This window comes from Paramormyrops kingsleyae, chromosome 8 (assembly GCF_048594095.1).
Source record: "Paramormyrops kingsleyae isolate MSU_618 chromosome 8, PKINGS_0.4, whole genome shotgun sequence".
Lineage (NCBI taxonomy): Eukaryota > Metazoa > Chordata > Actinopteri > Osteoglossiformes > Mormyridae > Paramormyrops > Paramormyrops kingsleyae.
In genome coordinates this window covers 31,137,627-31,160,121 of record NC_132804.1, presented here as the reverse complement: position 1 = coordinate 31,160,121, position 22,495 = coordinate 31,137,627, and the positions used below count along the sequence as shown (strand labels likewise).

General features: G+C 47.8%; 1 protein-coding gene across 1 annotated transcript in view; it reads left to right on the top strand.

Moving 5' to 3' along the window:
- Positions 1 to 22,479, top strand: part of LOC111835905 (uncharacterized) — a 28,662-nt gene extending 6,183 nt beyond the window's left edge. Inside the window, exons 2-8 of the mRNA XM_072715152.1 lie at positions 10,110 to 10,350; positions 13,930 to 13,987; positions 14,239 to 14,326; positions 15,142 to 15,677; positions 18,393 to 18,475; positions 18,605 to 18,848; positions 19,138 to 22,479. Coding sequence (XP_072571253.1) covers positions 10,217 to 10,350; positions 13,930 to 13,987; positions 14,239 to 14,326; positions 15,142 to 15,677; positions 18,393 to 18,475; positions 18,605 to 18,848; positions 19,138 to 19,641 — 1,647 coding nt within the window. The 5' untranslated portion in view covers positions 10,110 to 10,216 and the 3' untranslated portion in view covers positions 19,642 to 22,479. The remainder of the gene's footprint in view (positions 1 to 10,109; positions 10,351 to 13,929; positions 13,988 to 14,238; positions 14,327 to 15,141; positions 15,678 to 18,392; positions 18,476 to 18,604; positions 18,849 to 19,137) is intronic.
- The last annotated feature ends 16 nt before the right edge of the window (positions 22,480 to 22,495 follow it).

Below are 22,495 nucleotides of genomic sequence, written 5' to 3'. Positions count from 1 at the left end.
ACTGGAAAAATATACTTTTAATTGATAGTTGTGTAATTTCAGTGAGTTTCATTACAGGTTGTGCCTGCAAACGTCAGGAGGTAAATGGAGCGTTTTTATCTAAAAAATGCAGACCTATATTTTGTGGGCTCAGGTAGTCTCTCCAGGTTTGTCTCGGTGTCTTACAGTACGATGCCTGGCCTGGTCTCTGCAATTAAGATATCCCATAAAAGCAGTAGGACTCGGGCGTTTGTACATCATTTCTGTGGATCGGGGGGCCAGGGAGACAGGGCCCGGGGTGCAGCGGGGCCTGGACATGCCCAGCCATGCCATTATCTGCGCGCCCCCCCCCGGATGGCCCTGCATCTTGGTTTCAGCGGTAATAGAATAATGGCCATAATCGCATTGGCATAGATCCCGGATGTTGACCGGGAATCTGAGAACGCAAGGAAAGGCCCAGCCCTCGTCTTGCTGCTGCTAAGCGGATCGAGGGCCAGTACAGGGAATGGCTCATAATTCACTTCCTGTGCGGTTGCAAGATGTGCATGGCCAAGTGGTCCTCTTGCTTGTGACCCTGCATGCAGCCAGTACTCACTCTGGCAGGGTTACACTGTGCCTTCAAGGCAAGATATGCTCGAGGTTTGCTCACTACACTCCAGGTTTACTCACTGTGCTTCACATTAACAAATTACACTCCAGGGTTTACACACTACACTACAGGGGGGGTATTCCACAAGGCAGGATTTCCCAGTTAGCTGGATAACTTAAGCCAAACGTGATAACTGTCCAATAGAAGGGGAGGTAAGTGACATTCCTATTGGAAAATCCTTACATATGGCTTAAGTTACATGGCTAATGAAGACACCCAGCTTTGTGCAGTACCCCCCAGGTTTACTCACCACACTCCAGGTTTTCTCACTACACTCCATGTTTCCAAACTATACTCCAGGTTTGCTGACTATGCTCAAGGTTTGCTTACTACGTTCCAGGCTTATAAAATATGCTACAGGTTTGCTTGCAGTGCCCCAGGTCTACTCACTATGCTCCATGTTTACAAACTGTGCTCCAGGTTTGCTGACTACACTCCAGGTATACTCATTGTGCTGCAGGCCGTCTGCTCCTCGCCAGGTCTCTCCCCACGAGCACATCTGCTCTGCCTGTTTCATGTTAGGTGATGAATGGTGAGCTCTTGTTGGGGATGTTTTAAGGTTCTTCTGAAGCCAGAGTCCTGGTTGTCTGACCCTGGATTTCATGTGGAAAATCGTGCTGTTAACAATGAGCTGATATTTTAGGGGTGATATGATTTGATGAATATTTCACCCTCCCCCCATCACCATGAGAGTACCCCGCCCCTACTGATATTATAATGTGAGCTGAGGACTCTTGGGTCCTGGGAGAAAATGAGCCACTCTCTGTGAAATCTGAGGCTCTTCTGTAATTAAGACACACATAGTAAGAACCTGTCAGCATGACAATTGAGGGTTACCTCCCCCCCTCCAGCATTAACTGACACAGTGGGGGCATCTGGAGAGCAGGCAGCTACACAGCCTTCACCCTGGAGAGCCACTGCAGTGCGGAGGGTAGGTCCACCGGCTGCCCCTATTATGCACCTGATCTAGGATCCTGTGGCTTTGGGGGAAAATGCAACCATGCATATTGGGCCGAGAGTGTGAAATCACTCGCGCCAATCTCCTCCTGGCTGTTACCGCCGGTGCCTCGCTGGCCCAAGGTCCTCAGGTGACCCTGGCCTTTGCTTTCTGGTTCGCTGCAAACCAGCTCTGTGATCTCAAGGGAGATTCCAGGCTGGGGAGGGAGGCTGCTTCTCAAACACAGAGCAGAGAGTGACTCCATTAAGAAATAATGAAAGAGGGGGACAGGAAACACAGAACGTCTACAGTTTGAGCAGATATTCATGAGAAGAAGAGGAGATGGACCAGCCTGACTGGAAAATGTGGAAACACCCAGTATGACGTCCAGTCTGACACTTTCATTTTATACATTTGATCTGTTAGGTACTAAGCTCCGCTTGTCAAACCCAAGCCAAGCTGCTCTTCCTTTTGCATAGTCTTACACGTGCATTTCCATGCACCTGTGCATTTCGTTTTATTCCCACAAATTATAATAGTGTTTCTGGCTTAGTCATCTGTCTAAAGTAACCTGGCTTTGGGAAAGACATATGCTGTATTTGCCATGTAAAAGTGGAATTAAAACAGAGTGGAAGGCTTGCTGGCTGTAACCTGTTTTTCAGTTTCGAGCAGTGTTGACACTGATTAGTGTTCTACATGGCACCGTAAGAGGCTTGAGCAGTTTCCAACCGATATTCAGCTGCAGCAGTTAAGTGGCGACTGTTAAGTGCTGTTGGCCTGCTTTTGGAGGTGGGTGGGAGGGGGTACAGTTGTTAAAGTGCCATGGCTGCAGAATACACAACAGCGCCATCATGAGGCCATCCCGTGTCTGTGCCCGTGAGGGTGTCCCTGACACGCACCAGAGCTGAGCCACGTGTCCGTCTGGGGATCCATTCAAATCCGGCCAGCAGCTGATCTTGGGTGTGCTGATGGTTCTGCAAATGCCAGTGAAAGTGAGGTCTGATAGGCTGATAACCTCCAACTGTAAAACCCTGAGGAGACTCCCCACCCATCCACAGTGTTTCATCTCCCTCTCAGGGGAGGGGGGGGGGTGGTTGTGAGAGGGGAACAGCAAGGGGAGGTGCTGTCCTTCCACAGGTCCTTACAGCCCCAGAGCACTTGTCTCCCTGCACCCCAGCTGCTGTAAGTAGGTCACCTCTCATCATGATGCTGCCACAAAAATGGCACACTGCGAATGATGGTACAAATGGTGCCATCTTCAGTATTGCAGCTCGCTGGAAGAAGTGCTTCTGGACCAATTTGGAGTAGGGCTTGCTGGTGTGTCGTGTTCACCACACATATGATTTGCTTCACATTATGTCATGTGTCAGCGAGAGCAAGAGAGGAAGTCCTCTTCAAAGTCCCTGAACAGGCCTCCGTAGCAGATGTGGGAGCAGGACAGCAGGTGTTGCTGTAAACCTGCTCAGATGCTGTTTCTGTGGATTAAGGAATGGAATAAGGAATCAAAAACACCACAGACTAGCTAAGAGCCAGCATGTGTAGGCACAGGAGGTTCCTGTAGTTTCAGATTTCAAATTGTTCAGCTCATCCCCAAAATCTTGTCACACAAAGCCAAAACCCTACTCCTGTCAAGGATCACCCACACATCTTGTTCATCTTCCTGTACTTACCCACACATCTTACTCATCTTCCATCTGCCAAGACTCCCCCACCAGCCTTACTCATCTTCCTGTCATGGATCATCCACCCACCTTACTCATCTTCCTGTCAAGGATCATCCACCCACCTTACTCATCTTCCTGTCAAGGATCACTCACCCACCTTACTCATCTTCCTGTCAAGGATCACTCACCCACCATACTAATCTTCATATCAAGGATGACTCACCAACCTTAGTCATCTTCCTCTCAAGGATCACCCACCAACCTTCTTCCTCACCCTGTCAAGGATGACCCACTAACTTTACTCATCTTCTTGTCAAGGATCACCAACCAATCTTACTCATCATCCTATTAAGGATCACCCACTAACTTCACTCATCATCCTTTCAAGGATCACCCACCCACCTTACTCATTTTACTATCAAGGATTACCCACTTAGCCTAGAAGCTCACAGGTAATCTAGTCTCCACAATAATGATACACATCAATGGGGAAGGGGCATCTTGTGCTCACCTTACAGCAGTGTAACTGGCACCAGTTAGGGTACCCACCCCGAGACTGACCCCAACATTTCCTTCCACCCCAGATTTCTCCACCTTATTGGCATTGAACAATGGTGTTGTGTCCTTATTTATTAAAGTGTTATGCCAAAAGCCCTCATCCATGTGTAACTGAGATATAATTTTATAACTAAGCAACTACAAAAAATGGAAAAACAGCCCCCAATAAATATACTGAATTTTTTTGTGTGTGATATTTATGCCAGAAACCAAAACACACCAATAAACCTCTTAAGTGTCATGCTGGTTTTTTTTATGCATGGTGAACAAAATACTGCACAGCTGGCCTCGTCCTACCAGGTTCTTTGCTTTATGTACTCAGTCATCCGAGGAGACTGAGTCACAGCTGGACTGTGTGCGTCTCTGACCTGCCAACACCTAAGGAACAGTAGGAATTTGGACCTAGAGACATTTGGCTGCCATCTCCAGGAATTTACGGACCAGCATGGAGCACATGATCTGGCTCACAACCAGTTGTGTGAAGACGCAGGCAGTAAACAGCCTAGATGAAGGGAGGAAGTTTCTGTGAGGCTCTATTTTATTTTATATCCACTCAGTTGATCCATTGAATGCAGGAGAATAGATGCCAGACACCTGTGGTGGATGTCATCCAGAGCTTCTGAGTTTCTGAGAGGAGTCAGTGTGTGTGTGTGTGTGTGTGTGTGTGTGTGTGTGTGGTGAGAGACTCTCCAAAAACCATTCATCCTTGTTTTGCTTTTGCATTGTAGCATAATTGTCATTGCCATGCCATTTGGAGGGGGGGGGGGTCCGTCTGGGTGGCACGGCCATATCTAATGGAACATTGACAGTCTACAGTTCAATGTAATAAACCATAATAATAGTACCGTTTAAAGGACATTCACATTCATCAGTCCTCTGGATTTTGTTGGCTCTTTGATAGCAGAAGCCTTTGTATAGAGCTATTCAGAGGCAAATCCTGCCTTTTGATTGCACTTTCACTGGGGAGTTACAGGCCACAGTTAAGCTGCAGTTCACCTTACCCCTAGAGGCAAACTGCCTGTGTGTACAAGGCGACCTCGTCTTCCCCCCATGAAGGTGAGCTTCTGTTCCCTATGATCCAGGCGAAGTGTGATGCATGGATGGATGCCAGAATCCAAAGGATACCCAGCATGTCATGGAGGCAGCTGGGAAAACTGCAGCATCATTTTATCAGGGTTGACCATTTCAACTTAAGGGTAAAGAGTGTGCCGGCCTGATGCTCAGTCCTGTATGAGCTCTGATAGATGGAGAGTGTGATCCTGGATTAGAGACCTAGGATATTAGTGAGCAGGGATTACTGTGCAGTGCTGAGGGGGTAGGAGGAGACAGTGAGAGGCAGGCTAGGCACGTTTAGTGGGGTTGGGGATTGGGAGAAGATAGAGGTGGAGAGGAGAGAGAAGGAGCAAATTGGGTAAAGGGAAGGAGGCTGGTAACACTTGCTGAGATAAATCAGGACCGTGGCAGGGGTGCGAGGGGGAGGCGTGCAGGGGGTTTGGGACGTGCCTAGGGTGAGCCAGGACTGGGGGGCTTGCTGGGAGTAGGGGATTTTCCAGGTTTGGGGGATGTGCCGAGGGTGTAGGACGTGCTGGGGGGGGGGGGGGGGGGGGCGTGCCAGAGGTGGGGGGACCTGCTGTGCGGGGGGGGGGGGGGGGTATGCCAAGTGTGAGGGGGTCAAGATAGGAATTCACTTCTTTTCTTCAAACACCTGCCACCGCAGTGACAGAACACCCACATTCACTTTGTAGGGCAACTCAGACAAAGAAGAAAGGAGAAATTAAAAGCAGCCCAATGAATTAAACATGTCTATATTTACACTGGAGCTGCACGCAACTTCCCTGTTAGTAACCAAGGATCTTCTGTCACTTTGAAACGTCTGAAAACGTCTTGAAACTCTGAGTAGATGTCACATTTTGCTAACGTATGGTATAAGTAATTTATTCATTGATGCTGTGAGTACTTTGTCAATGTGAAATTAAAATTTGCTTGTTGCACAGGAATTGTCAAGAAATTTTTTGATCTAGTTCCACATCACAAGGGGTGATAAATGATCTTGGAATGAGCTGAGCTTGATTTAGGAAGCATGTGACAGGAATAACGAGTGAGCATCATGAGAAATGAGAGAACTGAGGGAAAGATCTCTTACTTACCCACCAGTACATGAATCACCCTCTGTACTAATCTGACCCATGAGGCCTTGTTTAACCAACACAGGGTTAACAGGTGACTTTAATTAACCCTTAAGTTATCCCATCTTTTCAGTACTGATCCTTGATAAGGTCCATTTGGCATTTCCCAGTGGCACAGAAAAGACGTTTGTCTTTGTAAGCTTTACCCATCTCTCCTGCATGGAGTCGGCTTTGGGTACACGGGCCAAGCCCCAGCTAACCTTTGACCTCAGATACTGTGGTGAGGCGACCTCCCTGCTTTCCTCACACGGAGCGTATGGCCCCTGCTCCGCTTTCAGGCAGTCGGTGAGCCCAGTTAGCCATCATCGCTTTAGAGCCCAGCGGCATGCTGAAGGCTCTTGGACCAGCTTGGATGGCCGAACTGTGGGTGTGCTGGCCCTTTAAAGGGAAGTGCTTAAGGTACTAATTCCCTGTGATATTCCATCTGTTCCACCTTTAAGCGCGGAGGTCTGGCCAGGTTCTTTCGTGGAATAAGGCTACATCCCTGCTCTTTCACACAGGTAAGTACCTGCAAGAAGAATTTGGATGCCTTGTTTAAGCCTCTTTGCAGGGTACTTCTTCCATAATAGCCTCCTGCATCACTGCATCGCCCCCCCCCCCCCTCCTCCCAGCAGCCCCTCCTGGTAGAATGCTGACTTAATATGTGTACACAGGAGCTGCTCATTTACTGAGCATTTGTTGATCGCCCACTGCATTCATTACATCCGTTATTGCTGAGATAATTCTCCTCATGTGGTGGCTGAGACTTCTTTATTGTTAAAGGTGAACCTTGGCGACTTGGCAAAGCCCGGAGAAATGACAGAAGTCCTGTGTGAGATTGCCGTAATGAGCCGTGCCATGGCAAGCCGAAGCCAGGGAATGCGTTTTTGCCTCTGCGTGTGCTGGTCCGAAACACATTCACTTCTGCAGTGAGAATCCGGCTATTCAAATTCCCAGCAACTTTGGATTCAGCGCCCCCTATAGCTGAGAAATAATGTAGATGTTGAAAGCAGAATGGGTAAAGCAAGGAGCGGTAGATTTTTAGATGCCGGGGTGGGTTGGCGGTCACAGCACATGAGCAGAGACAGGCATGTGGATGGCTAGGGGAATGTCACGCTTTCTGTCAGCCAGATAGTGAACGTGCTGCATTTTCACCCCACTTTTGAGTCAAAGTCATATGCAGACACAACTAGAGAGAACTAGAGAGCAAATAGCCCGATGTAGTAGGAGAAATAGGCTAAATGTACATTCCCTACAGGGGCGTTTGGCAAGGAACCACCGTCTTAAGCTGCAGAATCTATATATAGATTTATAAGTAGAGCCTGTAACACAAGGAACTAATTCTTTGTGATGGTAAGTTTTTCTCCCTAACCATTGAGCCCCCTGCTGCCGACATCATGCATTACGGTTCTGCATTCTTGGGGGAAGCCCATATTTGTGAATAATGCTGGTACGGGGAAGTTGGTGGAATGCAGTAGAAATGATAGAACATGGATAATGAAGGAGGAGGAGGCAAGGTATCCATCTCCTGTCAGATACCCGAAGGGTACCTCCCCAGGGGTATGGTCCCCCCCCCCCCAACCTGCAGAAATCTGAAGCCTGAAGAGCACTAAATCATGTGTAGTTTCAGATTTTTCAGCTCTGGCCTAATTCGCTGCCTTCCCCCTCCAGCCACCCGCCCTGGCCGTGGTGAGTGTGGCAGCATCATGTTCTGTGCCTGAGTCACAGTAACAATGACTCATCGCCCTGATGCTCCAGAGTTCATCATCACACAATGACCCTCATGCCAGGAGCTGTGATGATGCTGCACCCTGTCCTGATTTAAAAAAAAAAGACAAGTATCTCTGACTGAAGCAGTGCTAGTTGAAAATTACAGCTTTGTATTACGTACTCGTGTCACTGGAATATGTGTCTGAGAAGGTCCATACTATGACCTTTAGGGTATCTTACATTTCCTTCTCGAGGTTTGTATACTATTTATTATTGGGACATGTTTTGGGTTAATCCCCAGGTGTTCATGCTTTCCTACCTCCTTTAGGTTTATCTCTTGACTTTATCCCTCAGTCAGAGATCTAAGAATCTAAGAGGTGAAACAGTGCTTCACCAAATAAAAAGAAAAGAAATAAATAGCATTCATATTATATAAAAATATAATTTTAATACCATTGGACAATTCAACGACCATTTCCATGTGAAACCAAAAAAGTGCAGCTGTTCAAAAATGTCTCACAAAGCTTTGTGTGTTAAGCCTGCCTAGTGAAGCTTGCATGTTCTCCACACAAACATGATTGACACGTTCAACCATTCAGAACATGAGTTCAGCCATCAGGCAGATGTTCGTAAATGTTCCTTTTTGTTTTGTGGACTTGGAATTGGTATACTCAAAGTGAAAGAGCCAGGAGTTAAATGACTTATTTCTTCAATTGAAAAGTGTCAACCCTAGTAAGTGATAATTTGATTGACGTAGACGTCCATCGCTAATTAGCTAAACATCATGACTCGGGGAAGAAAAACGGTGAGATGTTGAAAATTCTCATTTATGCACTTTCATTTTTTGGTTGTCAGGATCTGGCATTTAGGGGCCACGATGAGAGTAAAAACTACAGAACGAAAAAAAACAGATGTGTGTTCCCACTACAACGATGTTCAGGCTTTTGTTGCTGTTTGTGTTGCATATGTAATGTAGAGCAAAACAGTCAGTTGAAGGTTTGGTATACAATATAAGTAGAGCTGCATTTCATTAAGATTAACAACCAATGCAATATTTTAATATTTACTGTGATGACTACTATATGATAAGTTTTGAAATTATACCGGGGGGGGGGGGGGCAGTCTAGAGTTTGCCACTGCCCCCGGTAAGGGTGGGGGTCAGGGCTCCTCTTCAATGGGCTACTTCCAGAACAGCCAACGACAAAGAATAACGGCACGAGTAAAGGTCTCATGAGCCCTGGTTTTATCAGTGAAATTCATAGAGGGTTTGTTTATCCAGGGCAAAATAGCTAACGTGCCACTTTGTCTTACAATCAGAAGCTGGCAGAGCTGAGTTTGTTTAACCTTGAGCAAAGGGGACTAATGAGTGACATGAATCAGGTGTATAAGATTCTAACCGGTTTAGATGCTGTTCATCCAAATTGCTACTGCAAAGTAAGTTCTAATTCAAGAACTCATGGCCACAGTTGGAAACTAGTGGGGGAACACTTTAGTCAGGATCTGAGAAAGAACAGCTTCTCACAGCATGTAACTGAAGCCTGGAATAGGCTGCGCAAAGGGGTACTGCAGGCTAAAACCCTAGATTCCTTCAAATCTGAACTTGACACTACCCTGACAATTTTAAATTATTAGTTTAATTCCCTCCAAGTGAGTGCGATGGGCTGAATGGCGTCCTCCCATTTGTAACTCCCTTATGTTCTTATGTTCTTAATCCAAAGAGAGATGGTGTGATATAAAAAAATACAGAATGTTCCCTGTGAAAAATAAAACATCTCAGTTGGGACGTTTGAATTTACCGTGACGCAGGGACTCGGTGACCCTCTTGCAGATGAGTGGCTGGAAGATGGATAGGTCAATAACGAGAGAATAGCGTTAAACGCAGCAGTGCTGTGGCTTATCTGATCACAGCAATAGATCTGCTCCTCGCTCACCGATGACAGCTTTACTTCAGAGGCTTGAACTTGCAGCTTTCACTCTATAAGTGAATGGTGTGGGTCCGCAGTGTTTGCAGAGAGGTGTGTTGCACTGGACACGGGGTAATTAATCCTGTAGGGGAATCCATAGCTTTCAGGGTGTGTTTGGGATTCGAGATGAGGAGTGCCAACGACGCCCAGGGCAAAGGCTTCACACGTGGCTCTTTCACTCAGGTCAAAGCCACACTTTCGCCAAATGCCAACATATCAGCACTAGGACAGGGTGCGACCTGCATTTATCGGACCACATTCCCGCTCATCTTAGGACAGTGAGAGACCCCGGCAGCACCCCAGCCCGTTTGAGTATGACACACGCCCCCCCCCCCCCCACCTGTCTCAGAGAGCTGATAAACGCTGTGTAGGATTGATGCCTGGAAATGAACATCATTTACTTTCTTCAGCATGTCTACAGGTGGAGAGGACACTCAGGAAAGAGAATGTAACCAATTTTCTTCCCTCTTTTTCACCTCCCAGCCCGAAAGATCTGGAAGAGTGGACCACGTGTGTTTGTGAGCGGCTGGGCGTGAGCACGTGCGTGTGAGTGCGTGTGCGGGTGTGTGTGTGTGTGCAGCTGCTGTCACATGGCCTCCATGCAGGACGGGGTGAACTTGAGTGCTCCTCCCTACAGCAAGGTCCTGCTGTTGGGGGCCATTGCTGCCGCCTCCGCCTTTGTGGTCACCATCCTCATTGTGCTGCTCTGCGTGGGCTGCCAGAGGTGAGACTCCGCCTCCCCTTTACATTAAGCCCCACCCCTTGGGGTCTGCCCCACCTCCCCCAGCTCAGAACCCCGCCCCCTGTATCTATATCTCTTCAACCAACAAAATGATCTGCCTCTGTATCTGTATTCAGATAGAAGACTGGAAGTGGGTGTGCAATAGAGTCCCAATAAAACTGTATTTTCTGACCTAATATTCATTGGCAGTGCAGTGTCTGTGCCTTAACTAAACTAAGTTTATGAACAGTCTGAATTCTCAATGCCCCGCTCTCTTTTACTGAGGGACATTGATCAATCACAAACTGAAAAAAAGTTTTATAAATTTAAAGATTGTGTTTTGCATTGGAAATAGAAATTATTTACAGTAATGATTTAGCTTTAAATATACTTCAGTCGAAGGGAATAATCTTAAATTCCTGTGATGCAACATTCGCATTTGCTGACATTAACGTTACTGCAGTTCACTAAGGAAACATGAATTACTAACAGCAATACGGTAAAACACTGTTTTTGCTCACTATTCAAACTGTTTTTTGTCACTGGTAGGAATTTACACACAGCTAAAAATGATGTATTGTATAGGTTTAGGGGTTTGGGTGTGCATAGGGGTTAGAAAGAAATCTGCACATGACAGCGACACCTCCCCCCGTCCATGGGAGTTTCCCAGACTGACAGTCAGGGAAGGGCAGCTCTCAGCCCCCTGCCTGTCCTGCACTGGCTTGGTGGGTCCACTACACAACACAGATCTTTTAAATGATTTGTAGTAAATGAAATGGCTAGTTAGTGAAATCGAAGTCCTGTGTTTCAAACAGAATGGCTGTTTAAATCTTGTGTCCATCCTCAATGATATGAATCAATCTGAAGAAACAGACTGTCAGTCATGAAGCTGCCTTTTGCAGAATAATAACTCAGAATTTTGGATCGAAAAAACATCTGTTTACAGTGCATTTCCAAATAACGTATTTGGGTGCATCCCTGCGCCATAGCCCCCCCAAGCCCTTCCAGCACTCCGATTCCACCGTCCACCAGGACGTCGGCTGGGTGAGGACAGGAAGGAGGATTTTTGTAGATTTGTCGACCCCCGTGGTCAGGAGTTTAAGCGTGAAACGAGCCCGGCTACCCCCCCCCCAGGGGCATTTCCGTTGCTCTGCTGAGAAGCCCTCCGAATCGCTTGGCTGCCATTTTCAGCCCCATAAACAGATTAAACTCTGGCCATGGCTGTCTGCGAAATAAACAGGTACTGTGCTAATAGTAATAAGAGACGGACGTGGCATTAAAATGCATGATCCTGTATCGATCATTAGAAGTGTGGCTCAGGGACGGGGCTTTAAAAATGAAAGGGGGAGATAGAAGGACCCCCCCCCTCGCTTCATAAACATGCAGCTCGTGCTCTGACTCCACCCGCTGCTGATGTGAAAGTGCCCCGCAGGGTCTGGCGTGATCCGTCCACCCCGACTCCTCTGTATGCTCACATCAGCATCTGCGCTCAACACTGAAGGGTCCGGCTGCTTCTTTGGAGCAAATCCTTTAAAGTTGGGGGGTTTCGACTTTAATTAAACCAAGACCCCCAAAATAGAAGAGAGCAGAGCTACGGACCCCCCTGCCACTGACGCCCGTGGAGGGGGCTTTCATATTCCCCCTTGAAGGTTTTTCATGTTGCGTAAAATGAATGATTGTAGCAACATGTCTTTCCTTTATGATTCATTTCTGTGGAGCTGCAGGTACTCAGTCCAGCATGATGAGGGAGTTTTCAAGTATCCTGTGTTTGATCTGCATCCACTCTGTGATCTTAATAGCTCCTTAAATATTGTCTTTTCATTTTTGATGGCATGGAAACATCAAGTTAGTATTACCAGCCGTTCTGGTGCAGATAATTACTTAAGCCCCGTAAGTGAAACCAATGTCATGTAAGGACCCTTTAGCTGCCCTTGGAAAAAGCCTGAAACCAGTAATAATATATGAGCATCAGTCAAGCCTGAATGACTGAGCTTACAGAGATGGCAGAGGACATGTTGGTTATGGAAGCGATCGTCGTCCCAGCAGCTTTGGGCGCTGGGGAGCTACTGTTGTTGTACATTAGATAACAGGAAAAGTGTAAGTGTATCAGTAGGGGGCAGTGTAAACAGATTGGCTTCCAAATGCCTGTAAGTAAGCATAAAATAAGATGAATTTGCTCGCTGTAGCTGAGATGGACACAGATGAAGCCTCGAATATGGCAGGTGTGGCTTTTTGGTGCTGGAGGGGGGGGGCGGGGGTAGGAGCCACATCGCCATGCTGCTGGTCGTCTGGGGGTGCCACACTGCTCTCCTGTGGAGGTGCTCCTCTGGGCAGGCCGATTGTGAGCAGAACGGGGCCGATGTGGTCAGAAAACTCAGGCAGCTGCCTCTGGGTGCATCAGTGCCCCCCCCCCCCCCCCTCGCCTCGCAGAGATGAGGCGTACTGTGAATACTAATGCAATTTATTGTCAGAACGGATCAGACGCCTTTCCAAAAGGATGTGGAGCGTGCCATTATCAGGGGGTGGGGTCTCTCTGACTGCCAGTGGGGGGGGGGGTTTCTCCAGCAGACAATGGAGGGGATGCAGGCTTTTTCCGAAAGCAAAGAACCAATCGGGCTTTTCCTGGTGGCCTTTGTTGCTAGGGGTATGGCAGGCAGAATCCACGCGACCCTGATGGAGAGGCATTGTCATATTTTACTCCCTCCCCACAACCCCCCCACATGGATGACTGTCGGCGTCTGGCCGGGATTGGGTTGCGTCACCGCGGTGCCTAATGCCGCTTAAGCCTGCCTCAAAACGAAGACTTATTGTCTGCCCATCCGGCCTGCCGGGGGGGGGGGGCGAGGGCCCGAGGGGGATCCAGAATCCTAGCCTGTCCGGGGAGAGCCTCCTGACACAAACCTTGGCTTTACGGTGATATGGGGATTCTAGAATGATCCAGGCCACTCTGCACCAGGGCTGAAGCTGGGAGAGTCGCAGATGAGAAGCCAGCCTTTTATACATGTAAACAATCAAGCTACACAGAGTGGGATTTAGGATTATAAACTGGGATAGCACTGGGGATTTGCTGGAGACTGTACTGTTAGTGTTAGTGTTAGGGGGTGTTGGTGGGGTGGCAGTGCTGGTACGGGATCAGGCTGGCGTTCAGGCACACGAACGGGAGAATAATCACGTTTCCTCTCCCTACTCAGCTTCTCCAGGCTGGAGAGGAGGATTACACTTAAAGAGCGGAGTACAGTTTCTATGGATATGCACCATGTGACGTATGTAGCATATATATGCTATGAGACTGTGCCTCCTCTTCACATGTGTATCTCGCACATCTGTGATGTCATTTACAGGAATTCCAAAATCGCCCTTTAATAAGCGGCGTTCCCGACGCGCTCCTGAGGCTGAGGGTTCTGCCCTCGATATGCTGTCAGCCTGAGTGGCACAAGCTGTTCGTGCTGATTTTAGCAAACCACATGCTGTTGGGTGGAGAACCAGTCACACGTTGATCTGGTCCATCAGGGTCATTCTCCATTTTTGCCCTCATCCTCCATCCCTCCATCTCCTCACCTTTTTGTCTTCCTCTGTTTTCAGGAAAGGGAAGTCAAACAATGTCCCGACAGAGGGGGCGAAGCACAGGATCATGGACATGGTATTTACGGCGCTCTTTTAATGCACTTTTTAACGCTCTTCTCACTTATTTAGCACTTTCTGTCACGCAGCAGTGCTGCTGAGCTGCACCTGAGCCGGGCAAACACCCCCCCCTCCTGTTCACATCTCCCAGGCACTGCTTACTTTCACATCCAACTGCATGTGACGCTCAGGCTTTTTACAGGATCATCTCACATGTCCATGATGCATGTCACATGACCCCCTGCTCAGGCTGCAATTGGGTCTTTGCAGAGCCGGCTGCGCCAGTCAAAGCTGCGCTCAATCAGCAAATCCGATACCAAGCTGCACCAGATGAACAAACCCAACTGCAATGGCAAGAGTGAGTAGGCAGCCCCATCCTGAGATGGATGGATGGATGGATGGATGGATGCATGGATTGTTCAGATTTCAGAGGTGGTTGATCAGGGAACTAAAAATGCCACAGAAATTATTGAGTACTAAGGAGTCAAGTTGCCACACAGACTTAGAGAAACGCCATTTAAATTACTGAGTAATCAGGAATCAAACTGTCACACAAAATTATGGAAACAATACTGAGTATTCAGGAGTCAAACTGCCACACAGAGTTAGGAAAACACCCCTTAGAGCACTGAATACTCAGGAGTCAAACTGACTGTACACGCAAGTTTTGAGCGGCTCCCCGAGCTATAGATGCAGGACAGTTCAGATGTTCCTTCTCTCCCTCATTCTCTCTCTCTTTCTGTATCTCTCACTCTCTCTCCCTCATGCTCTCTCTTTTTCTCTCTCTCCTCCTCCCTCTCTCTCCCCCTCATATTTCCCTCCTCCCGTATGCTCTTCCTCCCTCTCTCTCTCCCTCTCACTCCACCATGCTCTCTCTCACCCATGCTCTCCCTCTCTTTCTTTCCCTTATACTCTCCCTCTCTCCTCTCTCTCTCATGCTCTCTCTTTTTCTCTCTCTCCTCCTCCCTCTCTCTCCCCCTCATATTTCCCCTCCTCCCGTATGCTCTTCCTCCCTCTCTCTCTCCCTCTCACTCCACCATGCTCTCTCTCTCCCACATGCTCTCCCTCTCTCTCTCTTTCTCTCCCTTATGCTCTCCCTCTCTCCTCTCTCTCTCTCTCTCTTTCCCTAATGATATCCCTCTCTCTCTTCCCCCTTTCTTCTCTCCACCCCAGGTGCCTCAAAAAGCCGCCCCGCCAGCATGGACCTGCTCCTGCTGCCCAGTCGGCGCCGGCGCTCCAACTCAGACCTGCGCAGTGGCCCGATCCGCCAGCTGCCACAGATCCCCGCAGGTGGCTCTGGGGATGAACGCGAGCATACCTACTCCGAGGTGGGCCAGCGCTCCTCGCCCGCACGTGGCTGCCCAGATGACGCCCTGTACGAAATGGTGGGGGGGCGGGCCGGAGAGACGGACACGCCCGCTCCGCCGGTGCCCGCCAACACGCCCGCACCACACAGCCCTGAGCACACAGAAGGCATGGACGACATGACTGTGGCCATCGGCGTCGAGGTGCCGCCAGTGCCGGGACCGGGCCCAGACCCGGTGACCGCCGAGTATGCCTGTGTGAGGAAAGTCAGGAAGCCTGACAAACCACAGCGGAAGGACATCGGCGGGGGGGAGCCGGGGGAGAGGGAGCAGCAGCGTCACTCAAATACGGACCTGCACCATGCCCCACCTCCTCCACATCATGCCCCGCCCCCTCCACATCATGCCCCACCCCCTCCACATCATGCCCCGCCCCCTCCACATCATGCACCACCCCCTCCACATCATGCCCCGCCCCCTCCACATCATGCCCCGCCCCCACCACACCCCCACAGCCAGAAGGTCACAAGGAAGAACATAGAGCCCTTCCAGCTGCCCTCCTTCCCTAAGGTGCGTCTCTCGCTCAGAGTCACCGTTATTCTTTCACGTCAAAGCTGATACTAACAGAGAAAGGGGTATAGTGTGGGCGGTGCCCACAGGGGGAGGTTTCCATCAAGCATACACCAGTGCAGAGATTTTATGTTTTAGCTGCTCTGGGTTTTAGCAGCACCAAAGCTCTTTGATCCCGCAGTCTTATCGGGCCGGGTCCCAAACGGGCGTGACGTCACGGGCGAGCGTGTTGAGGGACTCTGTGCCTTGTAGGGTTCCTGCGATGCCCGCACATTAATATGTGTCTAACCTATAGCAGAGCTGCGGTGGTGAGCTTAAGCCTGAGTGACAGCACTGCCTGGATGCATTTAACGCTCGCTCAGTGCTTCGAGCTCCGAGCCGTGTCTGCGGGAATGATGCAATCCGCTGAAACGGAGATTTCGCCCCCACACAAAACAAATGTGTGGAAAACAGTTCTTTTGATAGCGCTGTTTGCGCCTTGAACATCAGCATCAAATCTCCACAAAAAGACAATAAAGATCAGCGGGCCAGACCGCCATATACTTTAATGTGTTGCTTCCTGGAGATGGTGGTTATTTTTCTTTGGGGTTCCTTTACAGTCAATAGGTGTGGCATCCTTGTGCCTGTGTTGATGAAGCTGATAACACAGGTCACAGTAAAACATGCGAATATGACTGCAATTATAAATCAGGATTTTTCTACTATAAATGACCGCCAGAGGGCACCAAACACCAAAGCGTACTCTCTCTGCGGCGCAACGGGACTCAAAAGACACACAGTCACGAGTAATGATGACTGAATGTTATCATTAGCAGATTTAGACAGATGGTGGATCATCACACTTCTGTTCAGTATCTGTTCAGTGTCTTTGCCAGGATCAGTTTTTCTAATGTTAAACCCAGACAAAGAAGATGTAATGAGATTAAGGGCTGGTGGTGTTTGGCTCAGCAGATTACAGTGCTGTACCTGTAAAAAGTCACTGGTTAAAATCTTAGAGTCAGCAAAGTGATGTTAACTTAGGGCTCCTCAGCAAGCCCCCTAACCCCCAATTGCTCCAGGGCATAGTCGACTCTGTTTTCTCAATCGTACATCTTTTTGGACAAAAGTAACTGCTAAATAAATTAAATGAAAATATACGACTTTTTATCTAAGCACAGCTCTTCCAGTTTAAATGGAAGCAGTTTCTTGGAGAGGAGTTAACGCTATTGAAGGATCCAGGTGTTTATCATGTGCTAATTCAAATGCTCTTAGACATCTAAAGCAGTGATAAGTTACATCAGGTCCTGCAGCGGGGATTGACTGCTATAGTAGGGAGGGAAAGCATGTGATTCGTTGTGTGGCACCTCTAGGCTGTAGTGATAGGCGAAGTGACTCTTCATTGAGACACAGTTTGTTTGATTCACTTCACCTAAACACCAACTCGTTCAGTGGCACTTCCTGCATAAAATAGATCTGAAACACTTGTCTTCCGATATGTCCAAAAATGTCTTATTATTCTTATTATTTATCCTAAATAGTGCTAAGTAGTAAATGAAATCAAATACCACCAAAAAGTCATGTGAGAAAAAAAAATGCATTATTGCTTTATAGTTGTATTTGTTAAAAACGCAAACCTAAGAGCTCATCACAAAGTCAAATAAGTACTGTAGTCCAAATGCTAACAAACCTTTGGTTAAAATCATTTCAAGTTGTGAAAATATTGCACCTCTAAAATCCGTTTGTGGCAAACGGGAAGTCACTGCGCATGTAGGCTATGTACTACACCAGTAGATGGTGTATTTCAGTCATGACCGAGGTACAGCTCTCTGGTTCACAAGCTCGCTCACCAACTCATTCACTCCTTCAGGTCTCTCCTTCATAACTAAACTAGAGACTCACGTTCATTCATGAACTGTAGGCATTCAGTCCCAGGTTTAGTTTCCAGCCAATAATACGCTCCCTTATAGCATGCCCCCTTACGTGCCTCACTGGCTTTCATTCACCATAGTCAAGGAGGGAAGCAACATTAACATCATATTTCTAAGGACAAGCGGAAGAATCAATCTTTGCAGGGAGGTGAATGTGAGTGTGTAGTTCCTGTGAGGCACTCGTTCAAAGACCTTCACACAGCGCAGCCCAAGGAACAGACGTTCACTGATGACGTCTGAATCACTCACGTTCTGGGATGTCCTGACTGCCATAGGATATTCCCAAGGCCTAAAGTAGATGATAAAAAAATCAGTGATTCAGTTCATGAGAAATAATGTGCAAATACCATATAGCTGTACGTTTAAAAGAATAGAATATTCCAGTAAGCAGTGTGGAAGTTATACATTTATTAAGCAAACAATTTTATCCAAAGAGACAAATGTTTTTGAAAAAGCATGGTGAATGGTGAAATGAGTGAGGCAGTGGAGAGAAAGAGCACTGATTTAAATTTTAATTTTCTGAAATCTAAATTTTATGTAACTGAAATTCTAAATGTCAGCAAAGGAGAGAGTATCGCTAGTTGTTTTCGCAGAAATACTGTACCATCACCCCACAGAGAAACCATGCCACCCCCTCCCACAGAGAAACCTTACCATCCCCACCCCCACAGAGAAACCATACCACTGCCCCCAAGGAGAAGCTGTATCACCCCCCATAGAGAAACCGTACAACCCCCCCCCCACAGGGAAATCATACTATACCGCCCCGAGGAGAAACCTTACCATCCCCCCCACAGAGAAACTGTATTATACCATCCCAACCCTAACCCTAACCCTAACCCTAACCCCCTAAAGCTGTATTAATCGAATTGTGTCTGTGCTGTGTGAATGTGGTCTAACGAGAGTCAGATGCTTTGTACACATGGTCTCTCTGCCTTCTTGCCACCAGGAGGCGGTGTTCATGGGGAACGGGGAGGAGTACATATGGAAGCCCCCTGAGGAGGACGACCTCAGCATGTTCCAGGCCAAGCCCCCATGCCCCTTAAAGCCCGGTAACGCGGAGGGCGGGGGCCCTCAGATGCACTCCGTGGCAGTGGGGGTGAGTGCCGGGGGTGTGTGTACAGTATGTGAAGCTGTTGTTGCGACCTTGATGACCCTCACAGGTGTGATGCTCATTTAGCATGCAGTCTACATATCTGAATAGTCTTTGAAACATTAAATAAAATTGCACTGAGCTCAACAGCTACTATAAGGACACCTGCATACAATTAGTCATTATCTGGGACTTTCAGGTACGAAGGAGACATACCTTCCAGGCATTTAGGTTCTTCAGCTCCATCCCCGACAGACGGGTCCCTGACATATTTCTCTCTCCTGCACCTGACCAGGTCCCTGAAGTCTACTCAAAACCTGGGAAACCCCTTAAGAAGAAGCGACCCATGCCTGGTTCTCCACCATCCAGGGACAGCAGCGGGCAGCGGACGCTGGCCAGGGAGGGCTGCTCGGCCGGCTTCAGCGTGGTGGTCAAACCCCAGTTGTGGGCGACAGGCGGCTGCCAGCAGGACGGTCGGGTGGCACCCCCACCTGAGGACCCTTGCTATGAGGCCATCAGCGAGAAGCCGTGGCCAGCAAGGGCTGGGTCCATGGAAGAGTTGGACTCCGCCTATGAGGCCGTGGACACCGCCTGGAAGCAGGAGCGGCCCCCCAACGCCACGCTGAAGCCGAGGAAGAAGAAGGCGCTGCTGCCTCCACAAGGGCTGCCCGTCAAGGCCCCCCCGAACGAGGCCCTGTACGACGGCATCGGCAACGTGCGCCAGGGCGTGCCCAGCTGCAGCACCACCACCATCTTCACCTTCAACGACGGCATGGAGATGTACGTCACAGGCCTGTAGGGGCCCCGTGCCCCTGCAGCCCCACATTGCCCCTTTGGAAAACGAGCACATGGTAGGTGCCAGTCTGGCCACCAGCAGGGGGCGCCGCTGCAAAGAGACTCTCCCACTGTGAAGCCCCCTAGTGATCCAGAGTGACGTCCCTGGTAGGCAGGTGGGTGGCTGGGTGGTGGGCAGAGAGAGCAGCGCTGCAGAACTTTACACAGCCACCCTCCCGCCTCCACTTACACATTCATGCATCGTGTAAAGACTCATCCATGTGGCCTCTGTGTCTATCTGTTTTTCCCTCAACACCCATACACATAGCTGTGCACACTTACACACGTGCGCACAGTTCAAAACCTTCAAGATGGCTGGTAAGCACATACACAGAAAGCTGTTGCAAAAAAACCCAACTCTTAAAAAATATATGCAAGACTCACCTGTAGGTCAAATATTCCATTAATGTTAATGATTGTCCCACAGAACTCCACAGCACTCAGCAAAATGCAGTGACTTTTCCATTTATGCCGATGGATGCAGACACAGAGTCTCGGATAAAGAGGCAGCTGACCTCACAAACACACCTGGAAAAGCTGCTTAGACACAAATAACAAACAGACTGGAAAATCCCCAAATTTCACTGAAACTTTCAAGTTACAAGGCTAAAAACTGCAGGATTTAAAAAAATGTATTATGATATTTATGACTCATAACACATATTACGAACTAACACCAAGGTCACATTCTAAAGTTTAAGGCTTGAAACAAAAATAACTATTAAAACAAACAACCGGTGGATATCACATTCCGTCATCCTGATCTGAATGAAAAATATTTTAAGTTAATGGAGCTATGGCACCAGCAAAGCACCTACTGGGTTTTGTGGCATTTTGCTGGAGCCATGTGACCTTTCACACAAAGTAGGGGGGATGGACACACCTATTGGGCACACTAGCACTGTGCTGGGTAAGGGTCCAGTCAGCCATCGTCATTCCTGAGAATCGTCTGCGTTCACTGGCATTTTTGAAAGGTCAAGAGGTTGCATTTTGGAAGGTCGCCTGGCTGATCCTGCTTTATCAATTGTACATCAATTGTGTACAGACACCTAAAAGTGTCTGTGAAATAAATAAAAATATATATGTCCAGAGATTATGGGTTAGAATGCTTCATCTAGATAATACGGTCTTGTTCTTTCGAGTGACATAGTAAGGATCGGTCACGCAAATCTGACTTGGTTTTGTTGCAAGGACACACACAGCAAGCACAGAGACAGATGACTGTGGAAGGACTTCAGAACAAAACAAATGAATTGGTTGCTTATATTATCGATAGAAATTGTTGAACAGCTTTCTGTAGGCGGTGCTGGTCAACCCATTAGGTGGCCGTGTAGGACACCATCTTCTGGGGGTGCTGACAGCCAGCCAATTTTACTTGGAAGAGGACAGAGGCGATATAGGTGAAGCTCACCTAGGTGTCACATGGGTTTGGACCAGTACTGCCTGTAAGCTTGCTGGAGTCCCTGGGCCTCAGGCTATCCTGTACAGAGCAGAAATTATCTTTGAAACACCAGAAAAAAACACCAAATATATATTTTAAAAATTACTGAAATTGATTTTAAAAGGTAGCTCAGGGAAAGAGGGAAATATATTGTTTAGGAATAATTGATGAATTTTCAATAGATTCCTCCAGAACTCACAAAGGGAACTCTGTGGGGGAAAAATTAAAGTTGCTTTACTCATGTCAATCATGTACACATTACTGGTGGTCATAAATGCATTGTATTTTTAAAAGCACTGCTTTTTCTTAGCACATCATACACACCACAAGGTACTACACAGACGCTAGGTCACTGCCATTCGTACGTGTTTCTTTCGGTGACGCCATTGATGCAATTTGCATGCTTCCAAGATGCATGCTTTTGAAAACCCTGTAAGTGGTGGAAATGTTTTATTTGCTGCTGTTGTAACATATGCGTTCCTGTTTTCCGGTTCGTTTGTTTTCGTCAAAGAGCACAATGTTTAGAAATTGGATTACGATCTTGTCGGGTGTTTGGTATTTCTGCATGGCCCAGGCTTCTGTCTGCCTAACCGGAAGAGTGGCAATTCCAGCTATGTGGGGCAGCAAGTCTTATCTCCTGCCCGAAGGCTGAGGAACCGAAAGGGTGTTCACCCTTCCACTCTGGCCCACCCAGGAATTCTACGGTCCACTGAGATAAAGTACAACGTAGCACTGGCTGGACTTGTCCCGCACTGATTAGCGGCAGCCGCAAAATCTCTCATGGGTCCGGATCCAAGGAGTCGTAAGTCGGACACGCAGCATTTAAGACGGCAGAGCTTGGTGGAAACGGCCATACGTCAGTTTACATCTTTTTCTGCGTGAAGCGAAAAGGGTCAGTGCGTGCAGCAATGGCAAAGAGACAAGCCGAACCACAAGACCAAATCTCCTTCACTGCATCCAAGAGGTCGGCACACGTTGTGCTACTTTGTTGATCCAATGTGTATAGGCTACATGTCACAAAAGAAAATAATAATATCCTCGATGTTTTTAGAGAAAAAAAAAAAGATTTCCCTTTCTCGTTTTGTGTCGGGAATGACTACGGCTCAGATTTCAACAGTTATGATGTGAATTCTAATCACGTGTTTGGTTTTCCGTTCTCATAAAGTCTGATATAATTCATGTCAATTAAAATCCAGATTAATTTAGTGTGGCAGCTACATTGTATGTTTGCTAAACAATAACAGGGTTGTATGTTATTAAGTGCTAATGTGCAAAAGATTGTAATGTTTTTTATCAAAATTATTCATAACAATGTTAAAGTGAAGTTTATACTTTTGTAATAAAGAAGCCTCTTAAAATAGATATTGTTTCCGGTTTT